At 45.8% G+C, this 15,781-nt stretch overlaps 1 protein-coding gene across 13 annotated transcripts in view; it reads left to right on the forward strand.

Annotated features, from left to right (window-relative positions):
• Nucleotides 1-15,781, forward strand: part of AMBRA1 (autophagy and beclin 1 regulator 1) — a 234,689-nt gene that overhangs the window by 46,292 nt on the left and 172,616 nt on the right. For 10 of the 13 annotated variants that reach the window (XM_051826321.3, XM_089327204.1, XM_089327212.1 and 7 more), the window contains 2 exons: nucleotides 153-299; nucleotides 570-1,606. In XM_051826321.3, the coding sequence (XP_051682281.2) occupies nucleotides 153-299; nucleotides 570-1,606 (1,184 nt within the window). Of the gene's footprint in view, nucleotides 1-152; nucleotides 1,607-15,781 lie in introns of all 13 variants that reach the window. The other 3 variants (XM_051826317.3, XM_051826319.3, XM_089327189.1) reach the window with 1 other exon arrangement.

The following is a 15,781-nucleotide window of genomic DNA, read 5'->3' on the forward strand; positions in this document are numbered from 1 at the left end:
GTCTCTCTGCTTCAGGGGTAGAGAATTATTGCCTGTCTGTGAAGGTTGTTTGTCCTTGGCTGATTATCAGTAGTTAATTTTTCTGGATTGACTTGGAAGTTCTACCTAACTGCCTTGCCGTACGCCTGCCCCATGCTGGTCCACATTTGCAGGGTGACGATGAGCCAGAGATCCCCATGGATGGAACAGAACTATCCCACTACCGTCAGCGTGCCCTCCTGCAGTCACAGCCCGTTCGCCGGACGCCTCTCCTGCACAATTTCCTGCACATGCTGTCCTCTCGCTCTTCTGGCATCCAGGTGGGAGAGCAAAGCACAGTGCAAGATTCTGCTACCCCCTCACCCCCACCGCCTCCCCCTCAGTCCTCCACGGAGCGTCCCAGGACTTCCGCCTACATCAGGCTCCGACAGCGGGTCAGTTACCCCACAGCTGAGTGCTGCCAGCACCTCGGGATCCTGTGCCTTTGCAGCCGCTGCTCTGGCACTCGAGTTCCTTCCCTCTTGCCACACCAGGACAGTGTCCCCCCTGCTTCTGCCAGGGCTACTACCCCTTCCTTTTCTTTTGTACAGACCGAGCCCTTCCATCCCCCGGAGCAGGCCTCGTCAACGCAGCAGGACCAGGGCCTCCTGAACCGGCCGTCTGCCTTCAGTACAGTCCAGAGCAGCACTGCCGGCAACACGCTCCGCAACCTCAGTCTGGGTCCCACCCGGCGCTCTTTGGGAGGCCCTCTGTCTAGCCACCCTTCTAGGTATCACCGGGAAATAGCTCCTGGGCTGACTGGATCTGAGTGGACCCGGACAGTGCTCAGTCTGAACTCCCGCTCTGAGGCGGAATCCATGCCCCCGCCCAGGACCAGTGCCTCTTCGGTGAGTTTACTGTCTGTGCTGAGGCAGCAGGAAGGTGGCTCTCAGGCATCCGTGTACACTTCAGCCACAGAAGGGAGGGGTTTTCCAACTTCAGGGTTGGCAACTGAGTCAGAAGGAGGGAGTGGCTCCAGCCAGAACAACTCCGGCAGCATTCGCCATGAGCTCCAGTGTGACCTGAGACGCTTCTTTCTGGAATACGATCGGCTTCAGGAGCTGGATCAGAGCCTCAGTGGGGAAGCCCCCCAGACCCAGCAGGCCCAGGAAATGCTCAACAATAACATTGAATCTGAAAGGCCAGGCCCTTCCCACCAGCCCACCCCACACAGCAGTGAGAACAACTCCAGCCTGTCTCGTGGCCACCTGAACCGCTGCCGTGCTTGCCACAATCTCCTGACCTTCAACAACGATACCCTGCGCTGGGAAAGAACCACACCCAGCTACTCCTCGGGTGAGGCTACGTCCTCGTGGCAGGTCCCCAGTACCTTTGAGGGCATGCCGTCGAGTGGCAGCCAGTTGCCACCTCTCGAGCGGACTGAGGGTCAAACACCCAGCTCCAGCAGGCTGGAGCTGAGCAGCTCTGCTAGTCCGCAGGAGGAGAGGACTGTGGGGGTGGCCTTTAACCAGGAGACAGGCCACTGGGAAAGAATTTACACCCAGTCCAGCAGACCTGGAACTGTGTCACAGGAGGCCTTACATCAGGACTTGCCTGAGGAAAGCTCTGAGGAAGATTCCCTCAGGAGGTAAGCGGTGGCTTCCTGTCGGCTCCTGCATCCTTTCCTTGCCTCCCTGCACCTCTGCCTGCAGTCCTGTAGATGCTGTGGCTGTCTCTGGATGACTGGGACCCATGCATCTGGTTTGGATGTCTCCATTGCATCATTTCGGAAAATTTTATTCTGGTGGCAGAGATAGGAAAGGGCCTAGCTATATGAGTCAGTTGGCTGTGCTATATCTATTTCTGGCTAAGCCTAAGGCTCTGGGTTTAGCCTTGAAAGGAGGGTGTTGATTAGGTTAGAAGGCATGAGGAGATGGAACCATTGACTTCCTCTGCCGGGTTTTTATTTTATTTTATTTTTATTTTTATTTTTATTTTTATTTTTTGGGCATTCTTGAAAGATTTTATTTGCAGGACTAGTTATTTTGGGACAAGAAAATGTCTGAGTATCTAGGAATAAGTACTAAAAGAATCCTGCTTGATATAGATTACTATATTGTTCCAGCTCTTTGTGTTGCTTTGGATAGCTGTTCACCTCTTAATCCTTAGCTTTTGGAACACTGCAGCTTGACAAAGAGAAAAAAAAGACAACATGCATTTATGTCAAGAAAAGGTCAATTTTTAAAATTTATTTATTTGAGAGACAGAGGGCTTCTATCTGCTGGTTTATTCCCCAGATGCCCACAGTGGCTAGCAATAGGGCTGGCCCAACCGGGAGCTAGGAACGCAATCCCAGTTTCCCATGTGCCAGGAACACAGTCACTTGACCCATCACTGCTACCTCCCAGGGCCTGCATTAACAGAAAGCTGAAATCAGGAGCGAAGCTGTGTAATGATCCCAGGAACTCTGGTATGGGATGTGGACATTTTAGACTCTACGTTAAATGCCTGCCCCAAAAAGATATATATATATATACACACACACATGCACACACACACACACACAAATACACACACACATATATGTAAATTGTTATGATTCTTAGAATGAACCTTCCAGCTGAACATTCACCTTGGGATGAGGAAGAAGAATCTTTCATGGAAGAAAGAGAGTGGGTGTAGTTGATCGCCCACTCCATGTTCCATGTATGGCTCTGCACACATCTATCTTGATTTATTAGGGCCCTGTTTGTGTAATTTTGTAAAGGTCAAATCTAGCGTAATCACCAACTCCCAGAATATGCCTGTTGGATCCAAACAGCTTCTCTCTCTGTATTATATCCTCCATTTGAAGCAACTGAAATTTCTTTGACGTAAGCTTATAGCAAGGGTGAAAATATGGACTGTGCACATAATGTTCTTGTTATTTTGGGAAGATGCTTTAGACAGTTACCCAATTAGTATTAATTACAATGGCTATGGTTGAATGGTTACAACTTTTTCAGTACTGTGCGAGGCATTGTGGGGCATGCAAAAGAAGGATGATATAGCAACTTTGCCCACTGTAGTATAGAATGTTAACGTGGAGTCAAGACTTATTGACATAAAGTTTATCTAAAGCATAGTTGACCATATGCTTCACTCAGTGGTACTGAGATTAAATGTAGTATAACTTCAAGAAAAAGGAAGTGTCATCAAGGAACACCTTTTTAAAAGAGGATTTATTTATTTATTCGAAAGTTAGAGTTACACAGAGAGAGAAGGAGAGGCAGAGAGAGAGAGAGAGAGAGGTCTTCCAAATTGGCCACATTGGCCAGAGCTGCGCCGATCTGAAACCAGGAGCCAGGAGCTTCTTTCGGGTCTCCCACATGCATACAGGGGCCCAAAGAACATGGACCATCTTCTGCTTTCCCAGGGCATAACAGAGAGCTGGATCAGAAGAGGACTAGCCTGGACTCGAACCAGTGCCCATATGGGATGCCTGCACTTCAGGCCAGGATTTTAACCCACTGAGCCACAGCGCTGGCCTCAGGAACACTTTTTTTTTTTAAGATTTTATTTCTTTTATTTGAGAGGCAAAGTTACAAACAGTGAGAGGGAAAGACAGAGAGAAAGGTCTTCCTTCTGTTGGTTCACTCGCCAAATCCGCAGTAGCTGGAGCCGCGCCGAAGCCAGGAGCCAGGCACTTCTGAGTCTCCCACTTCTGAGTCTCCCACATGGGCAGGGGCCCAAGGACTTGGGCCATCTAGTACTGCTTTCCCAGGCAACAGCAGAGATCTGGATTGGAAGTGGAACAACTGGGACTAGTACTGGCACCCATATGGGATACCAGCATTGCAGGTGGAGGATTAACCTGCTGCACCAGGGTGCCGGCACCCACTTTCTAAAGTCCAGTCTTGAATGACAAGTAAGATTTGGAGAAAGGAAAGACTTTTTTTTTTTTTTTAATATATTTATTTATTTGAAAGAGTTACACAGAGAGAGAACATGAGCTCAATCCATCTTCTATCCACTGGTTCACTACTCAAATGGCCATAACAGTTGGGGCTTGGCCAGCTCAAAGCCAGGAGTCAGGAGTTTCATTTGTGGGTGGCAGGATCCTAAGCACTTGAGCCATCTTTCGCTGCTTTTCTCAGGCCGTTAGCAGGGAGCTGGATTGAAGGTGGAGCAGGCCAGTGCCGTGGCTCAATAGGCTAATCCTCCACCTAGCGGCGCCCGCACACCGGGTTCTAGTCCCGGTCGGGGCACCGGATTCTGTCCCGGTTGCCCCTCTTCCAGGCCAGCTCTCTGCTGTGGCCCGGGAGTGCAGTGGAGGATGGCCCAAGTGCTTGGGCCCTGCACCCGCATGGGAGACCAGGAGAAGCACCTGGCTCCTGCCTTTGGATCAGCGCGGTGCGCCAGCCGCGGCGGCCATTGGAGGGTGAACTAACGGCAAAAGGAAGACCTTTCTCTCTGTCTCTCTCTCTCACTGTCCACTCTGCCTGTCCAAAAAAAAAAAGTGGAGCAGCTTGGATACAAATTGATACCCATGTGGGAAACCGGCATTGCAGGGCCACAGCACCAGCCCCTAGGGGAAAATGGGAGATCTTTTTATTTTAGGGGAATGGCATGTGCTAGGAGATGAAAGGCTATGCTATATGCAGAACAGTAGACAGTTGCCTAGGGCTTGGAGGGAAGAACAGAGGGAGACCTGGCTACATGTGAAAGGCAGATGAAGTAATAGAGATTGTTACTGTGGCCATATGATTGGCACTCAGTCTGAATTCACAGCTCCTGAGTTCCTGATTTGGAAGTGTTTTGACTCTTCCTCTTGGAGGTGAGAAGGCAGCCAGCACAGTGCCTGACACGTAGTAGGCACTTTTCAGCTATTGCTCTGGAAAGCCGAGCAGTTCTCGTTCCCACAGTACCAGTGAGCATTTGTTCAGCTTTGTCCGTCCTGCTCTAGTAGTATCTCATCACGTGGTATTCTCTGAGCAATCCCTGAGTGGTTTAAAGTAAATTCTGTTGGATGATAATTGTTAGGTACTGTGTTCTTGCTTTAAAATAGTTACTTCTGGGGTCACTGTTGTGGCACAGCAGGTTAAACTATTTCCTGTAACATTGGCATCCCATATTGGAGTGCCTATTTGAGTCCTGGCTGCTCTGCTTCTTATCTAGTTCCCTACTAACACACCTGGGAAAGAAGTGGAAGATGGTCCAAGTACTATGGGCCCCTGTCACCCACATGGGAAACTGGGATAGAGTTCTGGCTCCTGGCTTTGACCTGGCCCAGAGCTGGCTGTTCTGGCTATTTGGGGACTGAACCAGTGGATGGAAGATTTCTTTCTCTCTGTTGCTCCCTCTTTTTGTCACTCTACATTTAAGATAAGTAAAATTAATCTTTGAAAAACAATAATTACTTCTTACACAACAACTCTCTAAGGCAGATACGAAATTTCCTGTTTGAGGGTTGGGGAAAGTGACTCAGAAAAGTTAATTTTTTGTTAAAGGTCACATAGTAGGTCTCTGAGTGAAGAATTGAACTCTGGTCTGCCTTAATAAGGCTTTGTCCAAGCTGCTCTACATGGTATATTCCTTAATATATTGGAGTACATATGAGTATATATTCTTCATTTTTAAAAATTATTTTTATGGCTGGTGCCGCGGCTCAGTAAGCTAATCCTCCGCCTGCGGCGCCGGCACACTGGGTTCTAGTCCCTGTCAAGGCGCCGGATTCTGTCCCAGTTGCCCCTCTTCCAGTCCAGCTCTCTGCTGTGGCCCGGGAGGGCAGTGGAGGATGGCCCAGGTCCTTGGGCCCTGCACCCGCCTGGGAGACCAGGAGAAGCACCTGGCTCCTGGCTTTGGATCAGTGCGGTGCACCGGCTGCAGCGCACTGGCCACAGCGGCCATTGGAGGGTGAACCAACGGCAAAGGAAGACCTTTCTCTTTGTCTCTCTCTCTCTCTCTCACTGTCCACTCTGCCTGTCAAAAAAAATTTTTTTTTTATATATTGAAAGGCAGAATAACAGAGATAAAAGAGATCCTACATCTGCTGGTTCATTCCTCAAATGCCTGCAACAGGTGGGGCTGGGCTAGGATGAAGTTGGGATTCCAGAAGTCAATCTGGGTATCCCAGCAGGAACCTCATATTTGAGCCATCACCTGCTGCCTCACAGGGTGTGCATCAGCAGGAAGCGGGAGTGCAGGTAGAATGGGGACGCAGACTCCGGCACTCTGGTATGGGGTGTGAGCATCCTAAGCAGCATCTCACGAAAACGTCAGATGCCTACTCCAGTAGCATCATTTTCAATTGAACCATTTCTATTTTTTCTTTATTTTAACTTTTTATTATGGAAATCTTCAAGCATATGTAACTATAAAAATATAATAAATGAACTTCCGTATACCTGTCACCTGGCATCAAAAATGTTCAGGCTTGACCAGCCTCTTTTCATCTGTGTCCACTCTCCTTACCCAAACATCATACAGTTTTGCCCCCAGATAACTTATATGTAGCTCTAGAGCAATGCGGTAAAAGTTGCACAGTAATGGAAATATTCTGTATCTTTGCTGTATAGTGTGGTAGCCACTAGTCACATGTACCTACTGAGCATTTGAAATGCTGCTAGTATGAGCTGAGAAACTAAATTTAGTTTCTAAAAATTTGATTTGGGGCTGGTGCTGTGGTATAGCAGGTAAAGCCACTGCGTGCCATGCCAGCACCCATATGGATGTGGGTTCAAGACCCAGCTGCTCCACTTCCAATCCAGCTCCCTTCTAATGCACCTGGGAAAACAGTAGAAGATGGCCCAAAGCCCTGGGCTCTGCACCCATGTCGGAGACATGGAAGAAGCTCCTGGCTCCTGGCTTTGGACTGGCCTGGCCCTGGCTGTTGCAGCCACTGGGAAGTGAACCAGCAGATGGAGGATATCTGTGTGTTTCTCCTTTTCTCTGTAATTCTCTGTCTTTCAAATAAATATATAAATCTTTAAAAAAAAGTTTTTTTGATTTGACTAGTGGCTACCATATTACAGCTGGGTCCTTTTTTTTTTTTTTTTTTTTTTTTAAAGATTTATTTGTTTTGGCCGGCACCGAAGCTCACTCTTGGTTAATCCTACACCTGTGACACCTGCACACCGGGTTCTAGTCCCGGTCAAGGCGCCAGATTCTGTCCTGGTTGATCCTCTTCCAGTCCAGCTCTCTGTTGTGGCCCGGGGGTACAGTGGAGGATGGCCCAAGTGCTTGGGCCCTGCACCTGAATGGGATACCAGGAAGAAGCACCTGGCTCCTGGCTTTTGATCGGTGCAGCATGCCGGCCTTAGCGGCCATTTGGGGAGTGAACCAATGGAAAAGGAAGACCTTTCTCTCTGTCTCTCTCTCTCTCTCTCTCTCACTGTCTAACTCTGCCTGTCAAAAAAAAAAAAATTTATTTATTTTACTTGAAAGAGTTACACAGAGAGAAGGAGAGGCAGAGAGAGAGAGAGGTCTTCCATCCACTGGTTCACTCCCCAGTTGGCCTCAGTGGCTGGAACTGTGCCAATCTGAAGCCAGGAGCCAGTAGCTTTTACCAGGTCTACCATGAGGGTGCAGGGGCCCAAGGACTTGGGCCATCTTCTACTGCTAGCCCAGGCCATAGCAGAGAGCTGGATGGGAAGTGGAGCAGCCAGGTCTCAGACCGGCGCCCATATGGGATGCTGGCGTTTCAGGCCAGGGCACTAACCCGCTGCACCACAGCGCTGGCCCCCCCTCCCCCCTTTTTCTTTTTTAGATTTATTTTTTTACTTGAAAGTCAGAGTTACACAGAGAGAAGGAGAGGCAGAGAGAGAGAGAGAGAGAGAGAGAGAGGGGTCTTCCATCGGCTGGTTCCTTCCGCAATTGGCTGCATTGGCCAGAGCTGCACCGGTCCAAAGCCAAGAGCCAGAAGCTTCTTCCAGGTCTCCTGTGTGGGTGCAGGGTCCAAGGGCCAGGACCATCTTCTGTTGCTTTCCCAGGCCATAGCAGAGAGCTAGATCAGAAGTGGAGCAACCAGGTCTCGGAACCGGCTCCCATATGGGATGCCGGCATTGCAGGCAGCAGCTTTACCCACTATGCCACAGCGCCAGCCCACTAAATTTTTTTTCTAATGACAAAAATTAAGATGTATTGTGGTTTCTTATAATTCAAGCATTTAAATGTATATATTGTAGAATATGAGGTCTCTTGTCATCTTCTTGAAGTAAACAATTTCATATTAATGCTTTTTTTTCTTTTTAAATATAATGCAGGGTTCTCATTGTAAAATAAAATATTGATAAAAGAGTTATTATTTGAGAAGCTATATTTATTTATTTAAAATTTCATTTATTTGAAAGGCAGAGGAGTGAGAATTCTCATTTACTGGTTTACGCCCCAAATGACTAACAGCCAAGGCTGGACCAGGTTGGAGTGAGGAGTCAGGAACTCAATCAACATCTCCTATGTGTGTGCCAGGGACCTCAGTACTTGGACCATCACTTGCTGTCTTCCAGGTTACACATTAGCAAGAAGCCAGAATGGACAGCAGAGCCAAGCCAGAACTCAGGCACTCTGATGGGGTGAGGACTTCCCAAGTGGTGTCTTGACTGTTGCCAAATTCCCATCTCTGCAGTGGTTGGTGTTTTTTTTTTTTTTTTTTTTTTGTAGTTTAATTTTTTTTTTTTTTAATTGAAAGGCAGAGTTAGAGAGAGAGAGAGAGAGAGAGAGAGAGAGGTGGTCAGTCAACCATCCACTGGTTTATTCCCAAATGGCTGGAGCTTGGCTGATCTGAAGCCAGGAGTCAGGAGCTTCTTCCAGGTCTCCCATGGGGGTGCTGGGGCCCAAGAACTTGGGCCATCTTCTACTGCTTTCCCAGGCCATTAGCAGAGAGCTGGATCAGAAGTAGAGCAGCTGGGACTCGAACCAGCGCCTATGTGGAATGTTGGCACTACAGGTGGCAACTTTACCCGCTACTCCACAGCACCAGCTCCTCCTGGAGTTATTTTTAAATGAGCTAGGATAAAGTGTACCCTTTAGAGCAGACAACTGATTAAGAAAGGGGACATATATTGTAAAATATTCTAAGTGTACAAACACAAGTGGGCTATTTCCTCATAAATTGAATGGCTACATTTTGGGTGTGGTTTACTAATACAAGCAGTTGCTGATCATTATCTTCTACCTTCTAAACGGGCTCACAGTCTCTTTGCTTCTATTTCTCCAGCAGGTGTCAGTATTGGGCTGCTGCTAGGCTAGGATGCCCGGGAAGAAAAGGTGCTTATTATTGGATCTTATAACAAAGCCTGTTTTTTGTAGGTAACTGTTGTTGCTAAGTGAGTGGAGTTCACAAGAGATGATTGTACTTGGTTTTGTTCTTTGGCCTTGTAGCGGGAGATAGGCTAGGGAGGTATGTTTGGTACTGCTGGGATAGTAGTATTTGCAAATAGTGAGAGTATTAGCAAACACACAGTGTGTACTGCAGTATGCCTCTTTGTTGCTAGGTGGTACTAATCAGTAGCATTAGTCCCTTTTGCCCATGGGCACTGGAGTTGAGCTATCTGTGTGGTCTGACTCCAGCTTACAACTTGAGTAGCAGGTCCTTTGCTTCCCTATAAGAAACTTTTTCAATTTGAGAATATAGGATCCAAGAGGAGTCCCTTTGCCTTTAAAGGTATGTCTTAGGGAAGGCTCCTAGAGCTTATTCTTTCATTATGGATGAGAAAGTTTAAATGCACAGCAAGGGAATGACTTTTGGAAGACAGACTTTTACCACTGTGGGATTTGAACTCTTGAGTCCTGAAGAGGGCACCCTTTCTTCCACTTCATTGAAACTACTCCTTTCAGGGCCAGCGCTGTGGCACAGTAGGTTAAACCTCCACCTGCAGTGCTGGCATCCCATATGGGCACCGATTCTAGGCCTGGCTACCCTCTTCCAATCCAGCTCTCTGCTATGGCCTAGGAAAGCAGTAGAAGATGGCACAAGTCCTTGGGCCCCGTACCTTTGTGGGGGACCTGGAGGAGGCTCCTGGCTCCTGGCTTTGGATCAGCTCAGCTCTTGCCGTTGTGGCCATTTGGGGAGTGAATTAGCAGATGTAAGACCTTTCTCTCTGTCTTTCCTTCTTTCTGTCTAACTCTACTCAAATTAAAAAAAAAAAGTCAAAAAAAATTACTGCTTTCATATGGCAGTTTTCTCCATAAAAACCTCTGTTATTCATGTAGATTTTTGCTTGAATGTGCTCTTTGGTCAACTCTTGTAAGAAATTGGAGGTCTAGATAATAATAATCTGTAATAATAATCTGTAATTACTGTTTCTCAGTAGAAATGTAATCAACACAATGTTTCTGGGAGAAACACTGTCTTAGTTATTTGCCCATAGAACTGCACTGATTAGTCATTATGAAGTGATCTCAGTTCTGGATGTTCACTATTAAAATCTCAATTGCAGGGAGATCAAAACTGGTTTAAATCTCACCCAGCTAAATCATTTCTGTTTACCTTCTCCAGATAGTTAAGAAGGTCTTGGATCTGGAATATTTAGAAAGATTGAATATGTTTTGGGAACTGAAGTCATTTGCTCTTTTCTCTTATGATTGATGAAGATTGGGAAGTGTTGATGGCCATCTTTAAAAAGTTGGCCCAGAACACCAGCGGTTAGAGTGGGGCGTCCTCATTGGATTTCTGAGTTTCTTAAACTTGTGAGAGGGAATTGCTTTGGAGTTTGGAGCAGTCTGGAACCTCTTGTAGCTTTGTGGGCTACCAAACTTACTTGATCTTTCAGTTCCAGTTCATGGGGATTCTCCAGGAGGCTGTCAGCCCAAACATCGTAGATGAGTATGTGTGCAGGGTAAGTCACAGGTGACAAGAGAGAGCAGGCAGATATGAAACTAGCAAAGTGTCAGCCATCTCAGTGACTCTTTTAGAGAGGGGCCCAACTTCAGTAGTTTTTCATTGCCATCCATCTAACTGGATCAAAGGGTTTACATGCCTAGAATCCCTCCCAGTTTCTTTGGGGAGTATACCCAATTGATTATGCAAAATCTAGTGTAGCTGTCACCTTTTCCTTAAGGATATCTTCCCCAATTGCCCCAAATAATCAGTTCTTTGCTGCTTGTATACTAGATACACTTATTTTAAAATGTATTTTTTTAAGATTTATTTATTTGAAAAGTATAGTGACACAGAGGGAGAGGAGGGGAGAGAGAGAAAGAGAGAGATCTTTCGTCTGCTGGTTCATTCTGTAAATGGCCATAACAGCCAATACTGGGGCCAATCCAAAGTGAGGAGCCAGGAACTCCTTCCCCATCTGATCTTCCACATGGGTGGCAAGTGCCCAGGTCCTTGAGCTGTCATCCATTGCCTTCACCCGCACATTAGCAGGAAGCTGGTTGGTAAGTGGAACAGCCAGGATTTGCACTCTGATGTGTTCGTAAGTGGTGGGTTAACCTGCTGTGCTGTCCCTCTAGATATTCCTTTGTAATATTGCATCTATGACAGAAAATTGTGTTTAACTTTTTTTGAAAGATTTATTCATTTATTTGAAAGGTAGGCCGTGAGAGACACAGAGGGAGAGAGAGAGAGAGAGAGAGAGAGAGAGAGATCATTCATCTGCTGGTTCACTTTCCAAATGACTGCAAAAACCAGGATTGGGCCAGGTCAGAGTCAGGAGCCTGGAACTCCATCTGGGTCTCCCATTTGGATCAGGGAGCCCATGCACTTAGGCTATTGGGTACCTTCTCTTGTCCTTTAGTAGGAAGCTGGATCAGAAGCAGAGCAACTGGGACTCAAGCTGAAGACTTAACTGTGCCATTGTGCCACCCTGAGAAGCCAGTTGTCATATCTGTATACCTGCTATACCTAGAATAATGATCTGACACACAACAGATGCTCAATAAATGTTAGCTGAATAGAATAAATAAAATTGAAATTGCACTCTATGATCTAGTAAGTACAAATTTATTTGGCCTTGTTTTTTAAAAATTTACTTATTTATTTGAAAGAGTTACAGAGAGAGAGAGAGAGAGAGAGAGAGAGAGAGAGAGAACGATCTTCCATTCACTGGTTCACTCTCTAAATGGCCACAATGGCTAAGACTGAGCTGGGCTGAAACCAGGAGCTAGGACCTTCTAGGACTCCTACGTAGGTGCATGGTTGCAAGCACTTGGATAATCCTCTACTTTCCCAGGCACATTAGAAGGAGCTGTATTGGAAGTGGAGCAGCCAGGTCTTGAACCAGCTCCGCTATGGGATGCTGGCATCACAGGCAGCAGCTTTACTTGCTACACCACAATGCCAGCCCCTATTCGGCTTTTCTAACAGCTTGTTATATCACATCTTTTAGTCTTAAAGCAAGTCATTGGCTCAGTAAGTATTTGTTGAATAAACGAAGTGGCATTACCTACAGTGTCTATGAAAAACACATCTTCCATTACTTAAGTTCCAGTGATTCTGAATTTGTTCCTCTGATGGTTCACTGTTGTACCATGTTTCTAATGTATGAACTGGTTGTCCTGAAGCCTGTAAGAGGTCTGTCGTAGCTGTCCTTTATATTGGCTCCCTGCTGGGGACTCAGGGTCTGCACCTTCCTCGAGTGTGCTGGCCTCAGACACAGCTTCTTCTCGAGGTCACTTCATCTACGACTTGACATCTGAGTAACATTGCTGTCTCCTATCAGGGACACTGTGAGACGTTTTTCCTTAAAGAGCCCTTCACAGTCTCAGTACAGGTTTACTTGGTCTTGTTATAGTACTATTAGATGTGAATAATGGGAATTTAAAAGGGAAGGTTTTGTTACATAGGTGTTTTATTTTTCTTTTAGTTTTTGTGGAAGGCTTTCACTGAATTTGCTTAGAAATAGTATGTTTAGGGTTTGGGAAGTGTATGTTCTCATCTTTTTTGTTTCGAGGTTTGAGCATCATTACATGACTCTATTAGTGTTGAGATGATTTTACTTTTATTTTGTGAGGGATAGAATCCTTATATTAGGAAAAAGTTTTACTTTTAATTATGCAGGATATTAATAGTTGTTCGTTAAAAAAGACTGGTGTAATTATTGTATTTGGCATTCAGGACATAAAAACCTTTCCTAACCTTTGAGTTCCTCAGAAATTTGACATTTAAGAACAAAGAATAGTGAAGATTCTTCAACCAAGAGAATTTCATTTGTAATATGCGTAAATCATGACTTGTTCTTGCTGGGAAAAGAACAACAGGTATTGGAAAATTAAAACAACACAAAATTAAGCAACTTAATTTTTTTTTTTTTTTTTTTTTGACAGGCAGAGTTAGACAGTGAGAGAGAGACAGACAGAAAGAAAGGTCTTCCTTTTCCATTGGTTCACCCCCCAAATGGCCGCTACGGCTGGTGTGCTGTGCTGATCCGAAGCCAGGAGCCAGGTGCTTCCTCCTGGTCTCCCATACGGGTGCAGGGCCCAAACACTTGGGTCATCCTCCACTGCACCCCCAGACCACAACAGAGAGCTGGACTGGAAGAGGAGCAACCAGGACAGAATCCAGCGCCCCAACCGGCACTAGAACCTGGGGTGCTGGCGCCGCAGGCAGAGGATTAGCCTAGTGAGCCGCAGCACCTGCCAGCAACTTAATTTAAGAGTGATAGGTAAGCTGGGTGAAGATAAATCTAGTCCTTAAAGAGGGGAGCTGAGATGTGTGAACATGGGCTGCCCATGTGTGAGTTTGGCCCTTGTTACAACCCTGAGAGTTGGGCTTGTAACATCGTTACTCTGTGGGGCCGGCACTGTGGTGTAGTGGGTAAAGCTGCTGCCTGTGGCGCTGTCACTCCATATGGGTGCCAGTTTGCATCCTGACTGCTCCACTTCTGATCTTGCTCCCTAATAATGCCCTTGGGAAAGCAGCAGAAGATGGCTTAAGTGCTTGGGCCCTTGTACCTACATGGGAGACCCAGAAGAAGTTCCTGGCTCCTGGCTCCAGCCTGATCCGGCTCTAGCCATTGTGGCCATTTGGGAGTGAACCAGCAGATAAAGGTATTCATTCTCTCTCTCTCCCTCTCTCCCTCCCTCTCCCTCTCCCTCTCTCTCTCTCTTTCCCCCCCTCCCCCTCCCTCCCTCCCTCCCTCTCCTCCTCTTTTTCTCTCTCTAACTCTGCCTTTCAAATAAATAAATCTTTTAAAAAATCATTACTCTGTGATTGATGGATTCATTCACTTGATGCAGTTAGTAAATATTTACTAAGTATCTGGTACGTACCAGGTACTCTTTAGGTGCAAGCAATAAGTCTTATTCTAATGAAAGACAATAAATAAGTAAAATACCTCGTATGCCAGGAGGTCACAAGTTCTAGGAAGAAAAAGAGAAATGTATAAAAAATGTGGGAGGTACAATGCAATTTTGCAGTTTGAAATAGGGTCTTTAGAGGAAGCTTGATAAAGGTGGCTTTGGTGTACGGACCTCAAGAAAGTACAGGAACTGAGGTGGGCATTTGGTACAGCCAATAAGACACAACTTGGGTGCCTGCATTCCATGCCAGAGTGCCCGTTGTTCAAGTCCCGGCTGTGCTCCAGATGCTAGCCAGTGCACACCTGGGAAGCAACAGGTGATGTACAAGTAATTGGGTTCCTGCCAACTGTGTAGGAGAGCTGTACTCAATTCTTGGCTTCAGCCGGGCCCAGCCCAGGCTTTTGCAGGTATTTGGGGAGTGAACCAGGAGATGGGGAATGCATGCTTACTCCATGTGTGTCTTTCAGTCTCTCAAATAAATAAATAAATAAAATTAAAGCCTTATAGAAACGTGCAGTTATAGAAAGTGGATGTCTCCTGCACAGCTATTGCTCATATAACCCCTGTTAATGCCCAAAGTTTTTTCTATGCAAATGAAAGCTTTTTTTCTCTTGTTTTGTAAGAATAGGATCATGCCAAATCTGTTCTGCCATTTACTTATTTTACTTAAGTGTTATGGATATTTTTCCATGGTGATGTTCTTTTTTACAGTGGCACAGTATTTCAGTAATCGAATGCATTATAATTCATTTAACCTGGCCCAGTATTTGGGTTTTTGTACTGTTTCTCTGTCTTACATAGCTGCAGCTTCTTTGCATCCTTGTGCAAGTATTTCTAGAGGATGAATTTCTAGAGTGGAAATGGCTAGAGTCAAAAGATGTGAATGTTAATGGTAAATGAAAATCAGATGTATAGTATTCATCATTACTAATTTAAAATGTGTAAATATTATTGACTTATTGTTTTGTTTTACTGAACATAGTTTTATACACTTTATAAGTTCATAGATTGAGACTCCTAATTGTTTTTTCTCCATAAGGTATTGAGTTTGTCACTAGTACATTTTGCTACCATGGGATTTTTCAGGAACCTCCTCGTCAAGATTGAGAAAGACTTCTATTTTATTAATTCTAAATATCTGCCACCTGGAGGTGTTAGTATATTTTTCTTCTTCAGCCTGTGGTATGAGGAAAACACAGCCTGTTCCATTTCTGACATTCACTCACAGACTGTGTTTTAAATGGCCCTTGTTTGTGTCTTGTTAATTGATTGGGAGAATCCTGGTGTCTCTTTTCCTCCTCATCAGGCAGTGACACGTAGATTGTTTGTCATCAAGGGTGGTTAGGCAACCTATTTCTCTTTCTGGCAATACAGTGGTGAGGGTAGGGTGAAAGAGAGGTGCCTTTGCTGCTTACCTGCCCAAGTAGGTAATTTTTTTGAAAAAGATTTATTTATTAGGGCTGGCGCTTGTGGCTTAGTGGGTAAAGCCACCGCCTGCAGTGCCGGCATCCCAAATGGGTGCTGGTTGAGTCCTGGCTGCTCTACTTCTGATCCAGCTCTCTACTATGGCCTCCAGGAACCAGAAGCCAGAAGCTTCTTC

Source organism: Oryctolagus cuniculus, chromosome 1 (genome assembly GCF_051225735.1).
Source record: "Oryctolagus cuniculus isolate XC-2025 breed Fujian yellow rabbit chromosome 1, ASM5122573v1, whole genome shotgun sequence".
NCBI classification, from domain to species: Eukaryota; Metazoa; Chordata; class Mammalia; order Lagomorpha; family Leporidae; genus Oryctolagus; species Oryctolagus cuniculus.